Source organism: Nymphalis io, chromosome 13 (assembly GCF_905147045.1).
Source record: "Nymphalis io chromosome 13, ilAglIoxx1.1, whole genome shotgun sequence".
NCBI classification, from domain to species: domain Eukaryota; kingdom Metazoa; phylum Arthropoda; class Insecta; order Lepidoptera; family Nymphalidae; genus Nymphalis; species Nymphalis io.
Genome location: NC_065900.1, coordinates 3,939,381 through 3,960,798, shown reverse-complemented (window position 1 = coordinate 3,960,798; position 21,418 = coordinate 3,939,381). Strand labels below are relative to the sequence as shown.

At 29.7% G+C, this 21,418-nt stretch overlaps 2 protein-coding genes across 2 annotated transcripts in view; one reads left to right on the top strand and one right to left on the bottom strand.

Moving 5' to 3' along the window:
• The window catches only part of LOC126772808 (uncharacterized), a 52,123-nt gene extending 43,231 nt beyond the window's left edge, over nt 1–8,892 (bottom strand). The window contains exon 1 of the mRNA XM_050493397.1: nt 8,857–8,892. Within this exon, the coding sequence (XP_050349354.1) occupies nt 8,857–8,892 (36 nt within the window). The remainder of the gene's footprint in view (nt 1–8,856) is intronic.
• Nucleotides 8,893–8,945: 53 nt separating this feature from the next.
• Nucleotides 8,946–21,339, top strand: LOC126772865 (lopap). The gene is made up of 5 exons (XM_050493473.1): nt 8,946–9,221; nt 15,578–15,686; nt 16,193–16,339; nt 18,215–18,386; nt 21,118–21,339. Exons 1-5 carry the CDS (start codon nt 9,102–9,104, stop codon nt 21,269–21,271), a joined length of 702 nt encoding a protein of 233 aa, XP_050349430.1. The 5' UTR covers nt 8,946–9,101; the 3' UTR covers nt 21,272–21,339.
• Nucleotides 21,340–21,418: the final 79 nt, after the last annotated feature.

Sequence of the window (21,418 nt, the reverse complement as noted above, 5' to 3'; positions counted from 1 at the left end):
ATAGAAATAGGTTAAGTTGACGCACTGTTGAAAGAAAGTGCCGAAAATGTAAGTAAACGCCCACATGTATTCGAAATTAATTATAAAAGGGCAGTGGCCCAAAGGAATGCAAATGAAGCTCTCACGCGCATGCCATGCCCTTCTGGACAAGAGTTTTTACGGTTTTCGGAAAAAGGAGAAAGGTTTCGACCTTGAATTTTCATTGGCTTATACGCAAATAAATTCTTAGCGCACTTGACCTTAATTAGATAAATGTAAATAAAGAAACTACATTTTATTAAACGTAAGCGCATTACAATTTTCCTATAGGGTTTACTATTATGTGTGACCAAAATTTCTTTTCTTTTTCTCCATAAGTAGGTAATAAGAATGGAGGCACAGTGGTTAGAACATGTTTATATAAACCGATGACTGCGGGCTCAAACTTTTATGTACTTATAAATTATATTGTCTTTATTCATAGTTAATTCATGTCGTGCTCGGCGGTGAATTTTGGACCAAAATTAGCCACATAACCAATGAAGCATCGTGATAGAATAAACTCCATATTATTTATCTTCTTTTATGTTATAAATATAGATACTCTGAAGCAACTGGTTTGTTAGTATCTAGTTTGGTTTATTAGTGTCTCGTTTTGATTAACTCGAATAAAAGACGGTTGTAAATTATATTAAACATCAATGCTGTGTCTTTTTCTTTCGAATGTTAAATCATTAATGACAGAAAGAGAAAAATCTGTGTTTAAAATATTCGCTAAGTAAAGTTTATAACAACGGCCGAAAATATCTGGATCATTTGGCAGCGATCTTATTTCATCTATTTAATAAGTCAATGGAAGTATTGTATGTTCCGACTTCATTAAAATGTATTTTTATTAATTTATGACAACGTGTTTTAGCTTAAACTATTGACATCAATATTTAAACCAGATGCAAATATTTAATTTAAGCAAAACTTTCAATTGACTTTCACTATGCAGGAAAATATTTTTCTTGTATTTTAAATATGTTGAACACTTTGTATTTTTTTAGACGAATTCAAAACAGGAATGTCCTCTTTTTTATGTTAATTTCAGAGCCATTTTCATGGTAACATAATATGTATATTTTTATGATTATCCTACTTACAAAATATTAATGGCACCATCCTTTTGTAGAGGCTAATATATGTTATTTTATATTATTGTTAATGTATCAACAATATTAATAGTCAGTTCATTTTTTAAAATAATTTTAATTAGGCGTTGATTTAATAATAAAAATAAAAACCTTATAGTGTTCAAAATTATATCGATTTATGATAAGGTGATGACAGATTAATCATTACATTAATTAATTAAAACGTCTTCAAATTCCCTCACATTACCATACGTCCACCCACCTCAAATATACAAGGCCACTTTTCATGGTCAAGGTAACTGAACTACATATCTTTAGAAATGAACTACATAATAGAAACGACTTCAACGCCATAAAATTTCTAACCAAACTGTGTTATTGATTATTTGATGATGAAAAAAAGGATCTTTGATGGAAGGAAGTTGAATTCATTCATTGAAAACAATTTACAAGACTCAATAGCTCGGCGGTATAAGGGCCGCCTAGCGGTGTCACAGAACCATGAGATATGGGTCCCCTCATACCTCGTCATGGACTTGATGATAAGTGGTCACTATAAGAAATGTAAATTAAGATGCCATGTTCCTCGTACCTGTAAGTACTGGCTAACACGCCATTAACACGGGAAACGTGTTTGACGATAGAATAACTGATGAGTTAACGCTACCCACTCAAATAAAAAAACTGTCAAATTTGATGTTATGTTTTGTTGAAAAGTTAGTATCGTCATGTACTGACGGAATGCTAGGAAAGTGCGGTGAGATGTACGTGCTCTGCTTACTGCAGGTTTGCCACAAAACGCATCGATTGTGATTCCTCAGGCGCAAGCTAATTTAGATTCGTCGAGAGATTCTATGGGAAATTGTATTACAAACGAATAGACACGGCACATGTTATCCACTAGATAATTCTAATCCAGCCAACGCTTATATTTAATGTGTAACTTTTTTATTATTATTAAAATTATATTTAATTATTACTTTTTATTATGTTGCTATTATATCTATTATGTTGCTCAAAATATATAAATTTTAATTTAAACAAATATAACTTTTGCTTGTTCGTCTTTCTAATAAGAGAGGGGGAGGCAATGAATTTGTTTAATAAATTGTTAGTGTATAAATTACCATTTAGTTAGTTTATAAAATACCGTTAGGCATGAAATACCAATTTTTTTAGATATATAATATTTATTTTTAAAGGTTAATGAAGAGGGAAGTTATCTTTAAGTTCATGATTTTTTTTAGGCAGACAAAATCAAAACAATTCTCTCTACTTATGGTAACTTCCATATTCATATAACACCAAAGAGCACCTGTTCAAACATCGTTCATAAATATTATTTATAGTTATTTTATTAATATAACTTCTTCCCTTTATTCCGAGTTGCTGCGTTGTATGTTCCGTGATGAAATTAAAAGCGGTAGCGTTTATACAAGATGTTATTAGACCTCTCAGTTCTGATTGTTTGCCAACAGCGATACGATAATAGATTGTTACTCTGTCAGTATCACACAATAATAATTATGATTACCGAAGTGAAAATACTGATAATAAATAATAAATGATTTCTAGGGCATTGTTTGACGAGTCTGAGATAGTAACGTTTTCCTTATACCGTTTTTAATATCTAAATATTATGATTACGTTGTTTATTTGAAGCTTCATTAAACGTTGACATATTAATGTATGCCTTTTACAATCTATTAAAATGTTTATTAATTTAAAATGCTTTCGAATCTTTAATAATGTCTAGTTAGAGAGATATGTTATTAACTTTTATTAAGAGTAAATCAAATTTGATTGGTAATCGTTTAAACGATAAACTCATTTTCATTCGTTCATTCATCGATTAAATTGATTTATAATCAAAATGAAATCAAATTATTATTTAATTTACTTGGTATCAGGGCACTGTGCAAGCTCGTCCGGGTAGGTATAACTTATTTTATCGCTAAACATCATCATTTTTCTTTGTTGTGTTCCGGTAGACACACACAAATATTCCACTTCTTAGTTCCCAAGGTTGGTGGCACATTAGAGTGGCGTATGGAATGCTTAAACTAAATTCTTACAGGACCAATGTCTATAAGCGGTGATGACTCCTTACCATCAAGTGGCCCATTCGTGGTCCAATATAAAACATTAATGAAGTAAACTCTTTGAATTGACATTTTTTTATGATTTTATTTTGATTGATTTAATTTTAGTTTTAAAAAGTTATCACCAGTTGGATATGTAGATTTTCTCAAGAAATACCTGAAAAAACTCAGTACATAGTATATAGTAATATATTACATATTGCCATGTCTAAAGAAAACAATGCTACACTACACACAGAAGTACCAAACACTAACGCACGGGCGTGAATAATAAAGACGCTCCCCTGACCGCTTTGAGATAAGGACAGGCAAAACGGTGAAAATGGGTACAGATCTACACATAAAAGGCACATTTTATGTCCTTATTACCAGCACATAAGGGTCAGAATTGAATATAATTTCACCCTGTGTGGTCCACTGTAACAGGCAAAAGTAAAAACACTTTCTGCGATATAGTTAGAGATGAAACTGATAAGTTGACATTCTTTTATGTCAGTATTCAGTTATTTTAAGAAATCTAGTGAGTTATAGCCCGAGGTTCGGGAGTGATTTTTTATGACTTATTTGGAGTGAAAAATGATCTGAGTCTACACTTAATGTAATCTTGAAGAAAACATTGAATAATTACTTCAAATTATTTTGATGACGTTTATACTATGTATCGCATTAAACTTCGAGGCCTAACCAACAGAAATATCGATGTTATTAATTGATAAACAAAATTATGAGAACAAAAAAAAAGTTTTGAATTAAATAAATAATTTTCATAGATTTGAATTTCTCTATAAGATAAGATACGTTGCAGATTATTTATTTATATTTTGTAGACTACCGCTGTTACAAATACATCAGACAGAAAAGGCCTTATGGATATTAAGTTTCACAACATCATGGTTAAAATAATAATGGACCAGTGATATCATGGAAATAGAATTCTAGAAAACAATAATGTCATCAGCCATTGTGTATTTGATGTGTCATGACTAAAGATGTCCTTTAAGGTCCGCCATTTATTGTTAAAATACCATGTTCAAAATCGATCGTTAACTCGATATTTATAATAAATGGGGAAAAGGATTTCTTTTTTACAATTTTCAATATATAGAACAAAGATAATACCTTAATCTTTTCAACAGAACATCTTTAATAGATAAATAATAATAAATTAGTTTTCAATTACTTCATTATTCTCGACTGTAATGGCCGTCATCGCGTTTGGGCTGTACTACCACTTACTATTAGGTGGAGTAGTCATTTAACTTCCCGGCAAATATATGAAAAAAACGGTAATCTCTGATTGAAAAATATCTGTTAGCACGTTTATAAAAATAAAGTCGAATCAATTTAACGAGTTTAGAACTATTTCCGAGATACACTAATATATATATATATATATTCATGATAATTATATATAATTCTTTGCAAAGTTTAAAATCAATATAATAGTAATGAAAAGTAAATTAATATCAGTTGTACATTTTGTTTACATGCTGACTTTATTAACACGAGTGCAGCTAATACAAAGCATCTAAATGAATACCGAATCAGTTACTCAATATAGTATTCGGTATCGGGTGAAAATGATTTAAGTCAATAACATTGTTTATTTTTAAGATACACAGTAAAAAACTCTAGCGATTTTAAAATTGGTCTTCCAAAAATTCATTACAAAAACTTCCAAACGGGTAGTTAATAAATAAGAGAAATTAATCCCATTACTGTATGTAACGGGAAAAATATCTAAGTAATAATCCAAAGCAAATATCTATAATATTCACAAAGCAAATATATTAAAACACTAAACAAAGTTTTCAACATTTTTACCTACATATATAAGTAGGTTGCTCAAACTAGTCGCAATGACACGAATTTTGCCAATACTAAGCATTTGAAACCAGTTCGGCATCACACGTGTGGAATTGTGACTTGAATAAATAATTTAAACACGATTTGTAAATTATAAAAGCATATTAAAACTTTTTAATCAAACTTTTAATTGATGTAAGTATTATGTTCATATTAAAAAATGTTTTTTTTTTATAGAATAGGAAGGCGGTCGAGCATGTGGGCCACTTGATGGTAAGTGGTCACCAAACGCCCTTAGACATTGGCATTGTAAGAAATGTTAACCATCGCTTACATTACCAATGCGCCACCAACCTTGGGAACTAAGATGTTATGTCCCTTGTGCCTGTAATTACACTGGCTCACTCACCCTTCAAACCGGAACACAACAATACCAAGTACTGCTGTTTTGCGGTAGAATATCTGATGAGTGGGTGGTACCTACCCAGACGAGCTTGCACAAAGCTCTACCACCAGTATTTAATAATTAATCTTCCGTCACCAGTGGGGGCAATAAGATTAGGTGTTATATTCTTAATCAAGGTTGTGGCAATTTAATAATTGCTCAAATTTAGTAATTGCTTACAATTTTGAACTTTTATCATTCTTAAAGTATGTTCCATGTATTGTATTGCACCTTGTGGTTATGCTTATTAATTTGACGGGTTCATTGTTGAATGATCTTTAAAGAAAAACGAGACATGGTATCGGCAAATTGAGATGTTTTGTGGTTTCGTTCCGTCGAAATACATATTTAGTCGTCCAGTCCAGCTTCGTCCACTATTTGGTGGCAACTCAGTATGGTACATTGATTAAGTGCTAGTTATTTACGAAGTAAAACATTAATATTTTGTTTGAAGATTGATAATATTATTTTAAGCATAAAGATCAATAATTTAGATCCTATTTGATTTCAGCATTAATATGAATAAATATTTCATTTATTATTCTTAGTTATTAAAGGGTAAATTCATTTACGCGGGATGTTTGACATGTTTTAGGAAATATTCCAAAGATACGTACACTTCACAACGATGGAACTGTCGTTATTGTTGAAATTAGTCGAGTATTTCTCAATAAATAACATAAATAAAAGCCAGGCTAACTAATACTAATAATATTAGAGAGATCTTTTTTACGGTTTTTTTAGTCCGATGTTTTGGTCTGAGGAGATTATTTATCATATACTACCTAATTTTCTCGTCTACCATTCTAATAAATTTCATAAATATACGTATAACCGTCTAATATTTTATGTTTTAAAAAAACGCAGGTGATTTTAAATTAAATTTATTTCTTTCAATATAAATATAATCAGGATAGCCATAAAATAAAATTTGGAAATATTGAGAAAATTTGTAAACGAAAAAATTATTCGTTTTTGACATATTTGACAAGTAACTTCTTTATTCTTACTTTAAATAAAATTATTGGGCGAACATTTTATAGTATATTTATTCTTAAGTTACTAAAATAGTTTAATATGTGATCAAAGTAAAAATGTGGTCCAGTGGTAAGAACGCGTGAATCTTAACCGATAAACGTGGGTTCAAATCCGGGCAAGCACCTCTGAATTTTCATGTGCTTAATTTCTGTTTATAATTCATCTCGTGCTTTTCGGTGAAGGAAAACATCGTGAGGAAACCTGCATGTGTCTAATTTAATCGAAATTCTGCCACATGTGTATTCCACCAACCCGCATTGGAGCAGCGTGGTGGAATAAGCTCTAAACCTTCTCCTCAAAAAGGGAGAGGAGGCCTTAGCCCAGCAGTGGGACATTTACAGGCTGTTACTGTACTGTACTGAAAGAAAAAAGTCTTGAAACTGTTAATTTTATTCATTAGGTACATATCAATCATAAAAAATGTTAAGCAAAGCGAAATTCGAAACTACATTTCCTCGGCTATCGTGGTCTACATACTTTAGGTCCATTAACATTTTGGTGCGAATTCACAACCCATAAAAGTATCAATTTTAAATTCTGCTATTTCCTTAACCTATTAATCATATTAATCTTCATTTGTCTTCTATTTCTATATGAATTAACTGTAAATATTAGATAAGCAAATAAGATCTTTGGTAAACAACAATGATTAGTTTAATATATGCGTATTAAACAAATTCGAAACGCGGCGATTAGATAAAAAAAAATAACAAAATTGAATATATGTAATATATTTTTTTATTTATAACAAGGTTCAATCATTACAACGTTGACGTCTATTTCATAAACCATGGATTTAAAGTTGTGACCTATTGGAACAACAAAAATATATTAAGCTAAGAATTTTATCGACTGCAAAGGTGTAATGTCACTTCAAACAGCAAACAGTACAAAGTATTGATCTTTCACGAGACAATAACTGATAAGTGGCTGTATATTATTAATTATGTATCAATAAGAACCGCTAATACTAAAATTATACAAACAAACAATTACACAAACTAGTATATAATTTAACAAATTATTGAAGTAATTTTATATCGGAGGTCTGTTATATTGTAAGATTAAAAAAAGCCGAGATGGCCCAGTGGTAAGAACGCGTGAATCTTAACCGATGATCGTGGGTTCAAACCCGGGCAAGCACCACTGAATTTTCATGTGCTTAATTTGTGATTATAATTCATCTCGTGCTTTACGGTGAAGGAAAACATCGTGAGGAAACCTGCATGTGTCTAATTTCACTGAAATTCTGCCACATGTGAATTCTACCAACCCGCATTGGAGCAGCGTGGTGGAATAAGCTCCAAACCTTCTCATCAAAAAGAGGAGAGGAGGCCTTTAGCCCAGCAGTGGGACATTCACAGGCTGTTACGGTTACGGTTACGGTTATATTGTAAGAAACAAATTTGAAAATCGATCGTAAAATGGACTTTGTTGACATGTGTTCAAGATCAAAATACATTATGACAAATATTTTAATTTTTCTTTTCATTAATAGATGACGCTAGTTGTATTTTACATCGCGCTATAACTATTTATTTTTGTAAGTACTTAATAAAACTTGGCCTATTTAAAATGAGAGAACAATAAAGCTATCTGACTAGAAGTACATACCCAGTAGTTTTAATTTAACAGTCCTATTTACACTATTACTACCGGATAATCCGCAACAATATATAATTTTAATGTAGAGGAAGATAGAAACTCTTACAGCTATAATTAATATAGCTCGATACGCAATTTTAAATTAGCGTTGAGAAAAAATGATACCATTTATAATACAATTGAATATTTATTTTTACGAGAATTTTAAAATTAATTTACGAGAAATAAAGTTATGTCTGAATTCTAGGGTAAATTTGAACGTTCAACCTTGTAATTTACTTTTTGATCAACGCTTCAGGATGACGTTATTATTAAATTATTACAGCATCATTACAGCGTATTCGCATTTGTAAACATTTTTGCGTGTTTGGAATCGAAGCGTTTCTAATTTGTTCTTCAAGAATAACGCTCCCGACTCAGACGCGGATAAGTATAGGCTTACTGAGGGTGTAACATAAGCTGCTGTGGTTTTAAAGAACATACAGCTTAAATTCTGAACCGGAATATATCCACAACTATGTAATGAAGCAAATTAATTTTTTTTGCTATTTCATACTTCACTTGATAATTTATAATTAAAAAAAATTAAATGGTTTTTATTTATACGCTGTATTTTATAAATTATTATAAATTATATTATTTACTCACAAAGCTTACCAATGATATTCATTTATTATCAATAGTTCTTCAACGACAATCAAAAAGTCATTCAGAATTCAAAAAAAAATATGAGTCACATTACCTGATAATGGAATGCCGATCGCGTCCTGGCAGCCATTAACAAATGTCCCATACAAATTGATAAGAATTCCCTTGTAGTTAGTCCAACATTACCACTCGTATGAATAATACGTCAACAACTGTCGTAATAAAATAGAAACATTTGACAATCAATACCTTTTGAAATCCTAATAACCGCGCTTTTTGCAGTTTTTCTTAAATTTGGCAAGGGCGTTACAGTATAGTGCTTAATATTTAAAAAAAAAAATGATGCGAGCAATTTTTTATTTAATGGCGCTCGTGGTGATAAGTATGGTGGATGGGAGGATTGTTGACAAACGAAAATGTCCAGAAGTGAGAGCTGTACCCCATTTTGATTTATCTCAGGTAATATATTATGGATTATGCATTATATTTATAAAATTATCCTTAATATACTTATGTTAAGTAATTTATAAACTGTCATTTTTAATGTATTAGGAAAAAAATGAAAGCATTGATGTTTTTGTTTATTGTGTTTAAAAAAAATATATTAATGTTTACCTTTGTTAATAGGTACATAACTGTCGTCATAGAAATACGTTCAAGGCATATAAATAAGCCTTCCCTTATAAGTTCTTCTACCATTATTCATTTTCAAAGTATTTAATTGATCTAGAACATTCCAATCATAAATATTTAATTTTTGAAGCAAGTCATTGGAAATCAGTTTGTGTGTAGGCGCCGGACGTGTGATTGATAATAGTGTGACTTTTTGTTACACACAACGTATAAATTATATGACTACACAATATATGACTACTTATATACTAACTATAAGTTAATTATAAATATGTACTAGTTACTAAATTTTTCCAAGAATTTTAATTTAGTATATTACAAAAATTTATTTTTTTATTATTAGGCGAGGTTTTTGTATAAAAATATCGGCTTCCAGATCTCAAAAGTTTACATATTATATTATATGTATTGCTGGATTCGTCTGTATTTTGTCATTATTTACTTAAACACAATAAAACAGTGTCATTGAGCCTATATTTAATCATATGAGTTAAGTAGTATCATTAAATAAAAATAAAACGATTTTATAGATTTCGAGTTTTTTATCGATTCTTCCCGATAATTTCATATTACGTTCCAGTAGTTGATAGTTCAAAGGTTTAAAAAATCCCGTATGTTAATATTATTTTGATTTCATTTGACTTATATTCTTGATACTGATTATTTATTCTATATTTCCATTTGTAAGGGAAAAGCGTTTGAAATAATAAAAGACGCTAAGCATTTTAGTAAGTTTTTTATAAAGTAGTAAAAAATAACATAAATAATCTGAACATAATCTTAAAACTTAATTATAATCTTGCATTATTAATAAAACTTATACTATAAAAATGACATTTTAATTTGCGAAATATATTTAAAGTTGATTATGGGTACGAAATGTCCATTTCTCTTTTATAATGCGTGGACATGATATTCGTTTCGCATTTAAATTACAATTAATTGTATTAAAACCTGATAGGCTTCATTAAAAATCTAGAATGATGTTCGAAATATTTTTATAATTACGAAACATCTTCTAATAAAATGTTAGTGGAATTCCTTAATAGAATATTTAAAACCTTTTATTTTACGATAAGAGAAAATACAATAATGAAATATAAATACAATAAGTATATAATAAAGTATTAATAAATAAGTCTATATTATATATAAATAATGATCATCAAAATAGTCGTAAATATTTTAATATTGATAATAATATAACACTTATGCTTGTAACATTCGAAAGGTGAATGAATATGTGCACAGGAATTGGTCGAACTTTGTCAAAAACAAACGAAAAATAGCTGAATTTTCAATTCGATCACAAGCAAAACTTGTAGTTACAAGATTTTATTTGCAAGTTGCTTGATTGTTGCTTGTTTGTTAGTTTGCTTTAGTGAAACCTTGCAAGCTGAATTAGAACAACTTCCTCTTATCCTACGGACTTGAAATTTGAGGTGATGGCTCAGTTCTGATTACATACAATAGTTTTTAATAAACGTCACTTGATTCAGGATTAACTCCAGACGAAGGAATTCTTCAACGGCCAACAAGAAGAAAAAGATTTTTTTTGTATATAATTTTGGTTTTTGTTTTTTTTTTGTTGTTGTCTTGTTAGATTGTCTAACTTGATTCTGATATTTACAACATTTTTAAAATAATAATTCTTGTAGAATTGCAAAAACAAACAAAATCAAAACAAAAATTCTGGCAAATATTTTGGTTTATATCTTTCTTTAACTACGAAAACATATTGGCGACGAAAATATAAAGGAATGCGTACAATAATTTCCCTAATACATTTTCATATATAGATTTACACATTCAGATATTGATAAAAGAGAAAATATACTCATTATACCATATTAAAGATATTGTTTTGTAGTTATTTGACCAGAATAATATTTAAATTTATTCTAGAACCCTTCTTCTATTTTAACAATTTTTTCTTTTCTTTATTGCAAAATTGATGATAGCTTATGACTAGATTTTAGGCCTCGCCTCCCCATTATCTGACAAGAGTGAGAGTAGCTATAATTCTTAATGATTAATTGAGAAATGGCTAATTTATATAAACCACTTCGAGATCACCGTTAGATTGACATGTTTTAGAATATACAGATAAAAACGTTACAAACTATTTTAATAATTTTAGTTGAGTGCAAAAAAGACCTTACCGCCATTAATCTTGTCATACATATATGAGTATGTTCTTGTAATGCAATATTTTTGCTTAAAAACTTAACGTGTATTTGATATATTTTATAATACGAAATATACTATCTGGAAACTAGGATGTGAAAAAGTCATATTTCGTATGATTACTGTAACATATACAGGTATTGGTTTATATATATTTATTTCTAATACAACACGATTCCACTTAACTAAATTCTTAAATCCACTTTAACTTTTACTTGAAAATTTCCGAAAAAAAATGGCATTCAAAACGCCATTTTTAAAATTTCAAAATTTATCAAAATCTCAACTAATAATATCGCCGTCAATTCAATGTCCAAGTGATTTATTTGTCTCTACTGCTTTTGTGGTTGGAATAGGCTATAGACTTTTATGTTCTTATCAAACGAATATATAATAATTATTTTCACTGGCTGTTGAATACTTGTTAACGTTGTATGTTATTAAACCAGGGGCTAATTCTACTAACAAATTGTCACTTTATCGCAATCGAATCGAAGCGTAATTGTTGCCGCATATCCTTTTTCCTATTCTTTAATTTTACTATCGACTATTGGTATAAAAGTTAACAATTAAGTTTGATTTTAATATAATGGTATATGTTAACATCATATCGGTTCGGTTCTGATTTGAATAAATATGGATTAGTCAAGATTGGCTTGGTATGAATCGTAATCGTTATAGATTAGTAGAATTGGACCCCAGACTCTGCACATACAAAGTTGTCGCAATAACCATAATGGTTTCTTTCCCAAGAAGTTCAAGTAAGCTTTCTCTCTGCTCTTAATGATTGTATATAAAGGGTCTGTCATTGACAGTCCAGTTATTCGTTAGAATTAGTTGAAACATTTATTTAGTATGTAAACATTGGAATATAAAGAACGCTATCTTTGCTCAATCAAATAATTTATCAATCTCATCATATGTACATACATATTTGGTGAATTTCTTTAATCGAGCAATACAGTTCAAAACATCTTTACATAACTTTTTTTTTTGCTATAACAACACGTTGATCCGTCGGCAAGGTCTCCAAGCGAAAACAGATTCAGCGTTCCGCGACTATTAGTAACAATGATAGCAGATGAATCGTGTATTCATAGCTGCCAACTTACTAGAACAGAAATTACAAGCATTGTGATTTTTATGCTATACTCGTTAACAAATAAAAAATAAATTGAAAAACGAAAACATCATAAACACATATCCTGGTAAAAAGCACCAAGCAGATCAAAAATACAGTATCAAAGAGGTGCAGCCGCAAAGGGCATTCAGTTTTATATACAGCTTTGGATGGACACTTTACACAGTAAAGCTAAAGTTAAATATTGCTCAGTGACGTGAATAATTCTTTATAAGATAACTTTTGATATCCTACCCTAGAAAAGAATGTCAAAGTGAGAACCCACACCGCTAATATTAAACAGTATAACGGCACAGTTTACATTAGCATAGTTAGATTACTGGTTTAGCTAATTTATATTTAACGACATGTTTATATAAATGCATAGTAAGGATAAGTTATGTTGGAATATCTTAGCACATATCAACTGGATACATTGGTGTTATTTTGCAAAAAAAAATTTACTCTTTTAGACATTCTTAGGTAACAAATGTTCTGCTTAAAGTCTAAATTTGAAATAAAAAACAAGGTAATTTAAAAACACATATGTTCTATTTTCATCATCATCATCATCATATCAGCCGAAAGACGTCTACTGCTGGACAAAGGCCTCCCTCAAGGATTTCCACGTTGGCCGGTCTTGCGTTGCCCGCATCCAACGGCTTCCCGCAACTCGTTCTAAGTTGTCGGTCCACCTCCATCCACGGTGGGGCCTGCCCACGCTGCGTCTTCCGGTTCGTGGTCGCCATTCGAGAACCTTTCTGCCCCAGCGGCCGTCTATTCTGCGATCAATGTGCCCCGCCCACTGCCACTTCAATTTAGTCATTCTTCGGGCTATAGTCTAGTCGGTTACTTTGGTTCGCCTGCGGATTTCATCATTTCTGATTCGATCTCGCAGAGAAACTCCGAGCAGAGCCCCCTCCATTGCCCTTTGAGTGACCTTGAGCCTTCTTATGAGGCCCACTATGAGCGATTACGTCTCTGATCCATAAGTCATCACTGGCAACACACACTGGTCGAAGACTTTCGACTTGTTCTATTTTAAATAGACTTAAATAAAGCAACGTATTTTAAATGGATTTAATCACTTATATTATTAATTTATAGCAACTTGATGTGCTTATATTATATTTTGATTCGACAGCGGTCGACTTATAATTTTTTTTTAAAATTACCTTCCCAATTGTGTGATAAGTTCGATTATCGTTAATTTTTTTTTTTTTAATAAATTTAATAAATAGTAAAGAATAATAAATATAAAGCCAAGAATGACCTCTTACACTGCTTCTACAAAGTTATTGATTGCAATAGGTACTTACTACACGTAACACATCTTTTTTTAATGCGTTTATCAAATATATTTTAATATATCCGTTCTAGTGGTCTAAATTTTATAATTTATACGGTAATTTTGTTAACGGAAAATGATTTAATAAATTTATTAATTATTATTGACTAAATTACTATTGTTATAAAAAAATAGTTAAATATTCCTCTGTTATCTTTTTATTTTTTTTACATGTTAAAGTGATTTCTGAGACGATAAGGCATGAATATAAAATGCAAATATTTTTAAAGATATACGAATAAAAATATATAAATAATAATTAACGATATTTACCTAAAAAAATTGACGCGTCCGCGGCCGAGATTCGCGTATAGTTTCATTTGCGCAATTTGCCTTAGAGTAATATAATCCTTTTATTCGAAAGTGAAATTACTCTATTTGCAATCTGACTCACTGTCATAAGCTAGAGGTGATGCGCGATAATAACACTTATGTATAATAAAATAACTTTTATTATTAAATGGAAGTATCAACATTCCCAAGCATTGAAGCAGAAGAAGTTGTGTAATGTATGCAAATTAATACATAGAAATGTCAGCCTGAGAACATTAGGTTTCTTTTTTTTTAATTTATCTCTTTGTCCTTCTGTTTGCCTGAGGATTACATATTTTATTATTATTTAAGATTTTCATTAATTTATTAAAATTTACCTGAGTAGTATCATTGTGATCCGTTATGAAGGGTGATTGAGCCAGTTTAACTACAGGCACAATGGACATGACATCTTAGTTCCAAAGGTCAGTGGCACTTTGGCGGTGTAGTTAACAGTTACAACGCCAATGTCTAAAAAATAAACCCTTTTCAGATTTCCAGTATTTATCGAAATTCCCATCCTTTTGTATTTAGGGAATCATAATTGATGATCAAGTCGATTATTTAAGTGATCTTCTTTTCTACTTTATTTCACTTAATTCCCGTGATGTATGCCTTAAGCATTTTCATCGATTTTAGGATAATTAACCATCATCCGTAGAACATAAATGACGAAATGGCTTAGCACTCTTGATGTTTTTAATTACAAATTTGACAATAACGTAATGATATTGGATCTTAATCTACTAAATAAGAAACAGGTACATATGTATTCATGTGAACTTTAATCATTTCGATAGAAACTTGAACAAATAATATACCGAATTTCTTGCCAGCTTTTCTTGGATATCCCTCGACATAAGTTTAAATTTAGTGATATTATGATCTTATTTTAAGAAGAACTTTTTAATTAAACTCCTAGAAGAATTTTTATTTCATATTCTAAAATTATTCTAGTCAAGTATATTTATTTAATGGTTTTTACTACTGCATAATAATACAGTAATTATAAACATAATATTATGATTTTTTATATTTAATGAAATATATTTTTGACGCCTTTAGTCAAAACTAAGCAATAGATGTGTGTACTATGATAACTATAAAATAGTTTAAGGCGCATGAAAAATCTTAAAACTATATGTCTTTTAAATTGGTTTTATTTTATTCAAAACATTTTTCTTTATAATTATTATAAAAAAAAAATCATTTCAGATGCTGGGCGATTGGTACGTAGTGGAATACTACGCTAGTGCTGAAGAAGCGCTTTCTTATAGCTGCATGAGAGCTGTTTTCACTGAAGATGACCATGTTCAAGCTGAAGGTAAGACTAACAAAAGATTTGCTTAAAATATTTCATGCTTTAATTTTAATCTGGATAGCTATCAAATCAATCGCTTTTTTGTGTCCGAACAGCGGATTTTAAAAATAAATATGTTTATACTCTCCTTTTATTAGCCTCACAAAGCTTAAGATTTATATAGGTAAATCTTCTTCAAGCTGTTTTCTAATAACGTAAAATATGTACTGATACTTCAGCTGGTAGGCAAGTACTTTATGAGTATTTTTCTTTTAGAAATGTTTTTGTTTATTTTTTTTTAATTTTGAAATCCATTTATGATTTATAATAATTTTATTTCGAAATTTTAAATTAAAATTATATATTTACCTATTTATATATTTACTTTTTATATAAGTAGAACCTTGTCAAATACTATAATAACTTAATTAGTATTTTTCAGAACATTCCAGTAATAGAGGAAATGGCATGTGATTTTATTGGTGCTCATATGGCATAATTTGTTAATTTTGTTATCTTTTTTATTTAAGACGGTTCCATAGAGTGGACGCCTGGTGTGACGATGAATTTCACATATCGCTTTGCTGATGACCCACTCGGTGAAAATCTATTAGGAAATATTACTTGGAAAGTCGATCTAAATGAACCAGCTCATTGGACTCATTCTGAAATAACATGTAAGTTCCATACACTACGATATTCTTTATATATTGTATCAATTATCAGATTTAAAAAAAAAACATTCCATGTATCACATACCCTTAATACAGTTTTAGATTGACACGTGATTATGATTGAACGTATTTTTATCAATTTGCTACCAATTGCAAAAAATGTCAAAGATTTGTGCAGTGAATGAGCTTAAACTTATAATAATGTTTACGCAAACATATACATATAACGCAGTACATTAAATCTCATTGTTCTTATATAATTAGTATTTCTACAAATAAATTTACATATTAGTTTATTCATCCGTCTAAATACCTGACTAGGATTTGAATGAACTTTATACACATATATAACTAAAAGTTTCATCATATTACAAAAACATCTAAGAATCAATTTTACATATTTTTTCTTCACAAATGTGAACCTCAAAAATACAAATGTATGGTAATCGAATATCAAATGGGTTTTCGTGCAAACTTAGACATACTAACCTTAACACCAGTTAATAAGTAAGAGATAATTAAGGCAATCGTTTTGGTTAAATCGAAGAAATAAAATTTTTACATTTAGTTCAAATTTACATTTAGTTCAAATGAACTAAATGTAAAAATTTTATTTCTTCGAGATTATTAAGTAAGAGATAATTAAGGCAATCGTTTTGGTTAAATCGAAGAAATAAAATTTTTACATTTAGTTCAAATTTACATTTAGTTCAAATGAACTAAATGTAAAAATTTTATTTCTTCGATTTAACCAAAACGATTGCCTTAATTATCTCTTACTTATTAACTGGTGTTAAGGTTAGTATGTCTAAGTTTGCACGAAAACCCATTTGATATTCGATTACCATACATTTGTATTTTTGAGGTCCAGCCTTTAAATGTAACACTTCTACACAGAACCTTGTTCCATCTTAAGGGTGAAGACTTGGAGCTTAGTGTACCCCTGATCCAAAGCGATAGGCATTGATGGTAGACTTGTCAAGTTCACATTTGCTAACGATGTTTTCTGTATTTATTTAGATTATAAATTGTAATCGAATAGCCACTGTACATATAGGCCGTCAAATTGTAAATCGAATATTGTTAATAAGCCATTTATACAAAACATTTAAAGATATTTAATATCAATCATTCCTAAATTGAAAAATGAAACTGACTTTAAACAATTATCAATCGTAGGTCAATATTGTACTTGTAAAGGTGTGGCCTTACATCAAGGCATTGCCGTGAAGCAAGAAGGATATGATACCCGTTTCTTCATGAGTTTCAGATTACAATGAAATCGATTTCACAATTCGATAATTGGTTCCAATTACCATATGTTATTGAATGTTAAGACTTTATTTGCAGAAATAGATATATAAGTGGAACATCTGTGTTTTAAATTAACATTAAAAAATTTGTGTTAAATTTTAATGTAGTCTATGGAACGGACGAATAATTAAAAAAAAAGTTTTATAATAATTTCAAAAATAGAAGGCACGCCTTGACTCGTTGAAGCACTCTTAAGACGATTAAGACTTATAGGCTATGAATTGGTTTTTTTTTAAAATAATTCCTTGGATTTCTGTTTCGTATCCTATCGTTTTTATTTTTATTTATTTACATTAAGTGGCTTAGGTTTCTGGAGTAAAGTGAAACCTTTTATTCATTCAGATACACCAATAACTTTATGTAAGTATACTACTTAGTTCCTGTGACATAAGTAGGTCTCGTAGTCTTGTGGCCTGTGTTTGATCGATGTCAGAGAAACGAGTATACTTATAACAAATAAGACAAAATATGAGAACAGTTTCAGTGCCTTTTATAATATATAATATAATATAATAAGCATAATTATACTTTATGTTTTTTCATAATTACACTTAATGTTTTTAGACGATGGTATTTACAATACGTATGTGCTAGACACGGAATACAAAACTTGGATGCTGTTACTCCATTGTGCTGAACAGCGTGAAGGTGCGAGATATCTCAGCGCGTTTGTGCTGTCCAGAAAGACTACACTACCTAAAAATGTTATGGCGTATTTGAGGGATAAGTTGCCGAGGTACGTCATTAATGACTGTTAACAATTATTTATTTATTTTGTTAAGATTTGGTAAGATTTACAATGAATTACTTGATACTCAGCATTTATATACTGGCAAACATGTTCAAGTAATAACATTGTAATAATTGCAAGGCTTAAAATTATATAAATTTATTTAACGTTAAATTTATTTTAGCTAAACAAATAATAGGTAAATAAAATAATGTTAATTTCAACATGAACCGACAGTCTCTGTTGGTCGGATGTCGGATAGTTGATAGATCATCGGCTACCAAATAAGTTTGCAGATCCCGGTCCTAGATAAATATGATCGAGCCATTAATAACTGGTTGCGTTTATATGTCCTGAAAGCATTTCGTTGACTGAAAAAGGACGTAAAGCCGTTAGTTAAACTTTCTTCAGTTCTGTCGAAATTCGGACTCTTCGGACTATGCTTTGCCTTTACCTTGTTACCTCATAACTCACACAAGTGAGGTTGGATGTTAACAAACAAATTAAAGCAGTTTTGTGTCGTTTTTAACTTCAGATCAGGTCAGTTCAGTTCAAATATTCTATTAATTCATATCAACAATATATTTTTTATATTATATATACATAATTAAAATTTCAATTAAAGTATAACATCACAAAGAACTAAGTATCTATTATATATTATATATATTTAAATTGTATTATAATAAATCCCTCAGATGTGATTATAAAAGTAATTAAAAATCCTATTATTATCTTACGAAGGGCTCATAATGAGAAAATGATTGATGGATGCAGAATATTCTTGGACTTTATTAATGGTATTAGATTGTTATATAGAAACATCGTTATTTATGTATTTTAGGCATTTTAAATATTGGAAACGATTCGAAAAATAATAATTAAATTTAGTTATTTGCATTATTTATATAACTTTAGTGTCAAAAAATCGACTAATCTCGGCACATATGGGTCCGTCTATATGTTTTCTTCTTCTTCATCGTCGTAACACTTTTGTCAGAGCGGTCGTGGTCGCCATGTAGTAGTAGCTTTACGAGCCTTCGCCATATGTCCCTATTAATGGTGAGCCTGGTGCACTCATGCGAAGGACCGCCAACAGTTATTTTTATTTGGTCGGTCCGTCGCATGGGCATCCATCGCATCGCGTCTATATATTAGAATATAATAAAAAAGTATGTCCATACTAAGAACTTGGCATCTTAGCCCCGTATAGTTTAATTTATTATTGCCAAGTTTTTTAAACTTCCTTTATTGATCTACAGGAATTTATAATAGTGTTCAAACTGTAATAGATCCTCATTCATATCATCATTTTCATTCAATTATTAAAAAGTATGAAGCATGCAATTCTGTTGTAATATCAATTACTTGCAAATATAGAAAAAATAATAATGACATCTCAAAAATGATCGTAAGAGCCAACTTAAATGAAGTATATATTGTATCTATTAATGTTATTCACATAGTTATTAAAGATAACGAAAATTTTACCACTGTAAATACATTTAGTATGGTTTCGTATATATTATATTTGATATTTAGCCTGATTCTCGCTTGCAGATGGCGAAATTCCAAATACGGATCTGGTTTTAATAGTGTTTTATTCGCGTAACGAAATAATATACATACTAATGGTTGTCTTAATTTTTTTATTATTAAAGTAATTGGGAAACCGGTGTCAAATTTCATACATAAGATTTCAGAATCTCCGAGATACGAATTCAATTACATTAATACTTTAAACTAATATATAATACATTCACAAGAAGCGACAAAGGTTCCTATTTACTAAGTCAGTCAGTCTATCGATTTTAAATATAAATGAGGTTTGCTTAGGCCGTAACAATGCCTTTATCTAGTTTGTACGTGTTTATTCATGAAATATTATTTTAAAGTCCTTAAGTGTTTGTTTTGAAAATAATTATTAGTAATAATTTAAAACATCGTATGTTTGTACACGTATTATAATATATTATTATTATCTATAATTTTAGTTTAAATAGTTATCTTCTTATTGGGCAAAAAAAAAAAAACAGATTATTTAAAAAATATATATAGTTTATTAATTTTTACTAAGTGATATAACTTTGTTTTTAATTAATTATTTTTTTGTTATAATACGTATAAGTCATCAAGGCATATAGTTATTGACAATACCAGAAATGTGAAATGAAATCCATTCACCATCGAATCGCCGTTAACATGTGAACTTTTATTTTTATTATAAAATTCATGATTAGTTTTAATTAATACTTTTAATAATTTTTAATTATCATTTCGCCGATTGATTTTTTATTATAACAATGATATTATTTATTATTTAATTTTGTCATTTTTAAAAATTACTGTTGATTTTTTGTTAATTTTAATTTGAATTTGATTAGATTGAATCTGGAAGTGCTATGTACACTTGTAATTGACATGCATATTAGATATACTATTATTGTTTTATAAATTATTTTTTTCAATGCTTTATATGTATGTTGTAAGTGTGCTATTACAAATAAATAAATAAATTCAAAATATTATACTCATGTTGTCACTAACTGACACTGGCTTATTCGGCCTTCAAACAGAGGATAGAATTCCAATACGAGTTATCTAGCTGTTCAGACGAGTTCGCACAAAGTTCTATGAGCTATGAAAAATTGTGTCAAAAATGTGTTCATAATTTCCAAGCCGGTCGAAAGTTTAACCGTAAACTTTGCAAATTGTTAATAATCATAGAACTTTTCAGATACGACGTTGACGTCAAATACGTTTTCCCTATCCAGCACGAAGATTGTCAAGAGAAACCAGCGAAGTCCGACTACTCTCCGATCCTTGTCGAGGTCGGCAGTAAGACACCGAAGAGACCCGGCGTCACGTACAAAGTTGCCTTCGGACATTGAACGTTGATATTATTTGAAATTTGAATTCCACATTATATATCTCTTATCATTAAAATACATACACAATATTGATGTTTTATTATTGATTTTTTTGTCAAGAACACATTTAAAATTAAACAGATTACAATTTTTATAACAGAGTATAAA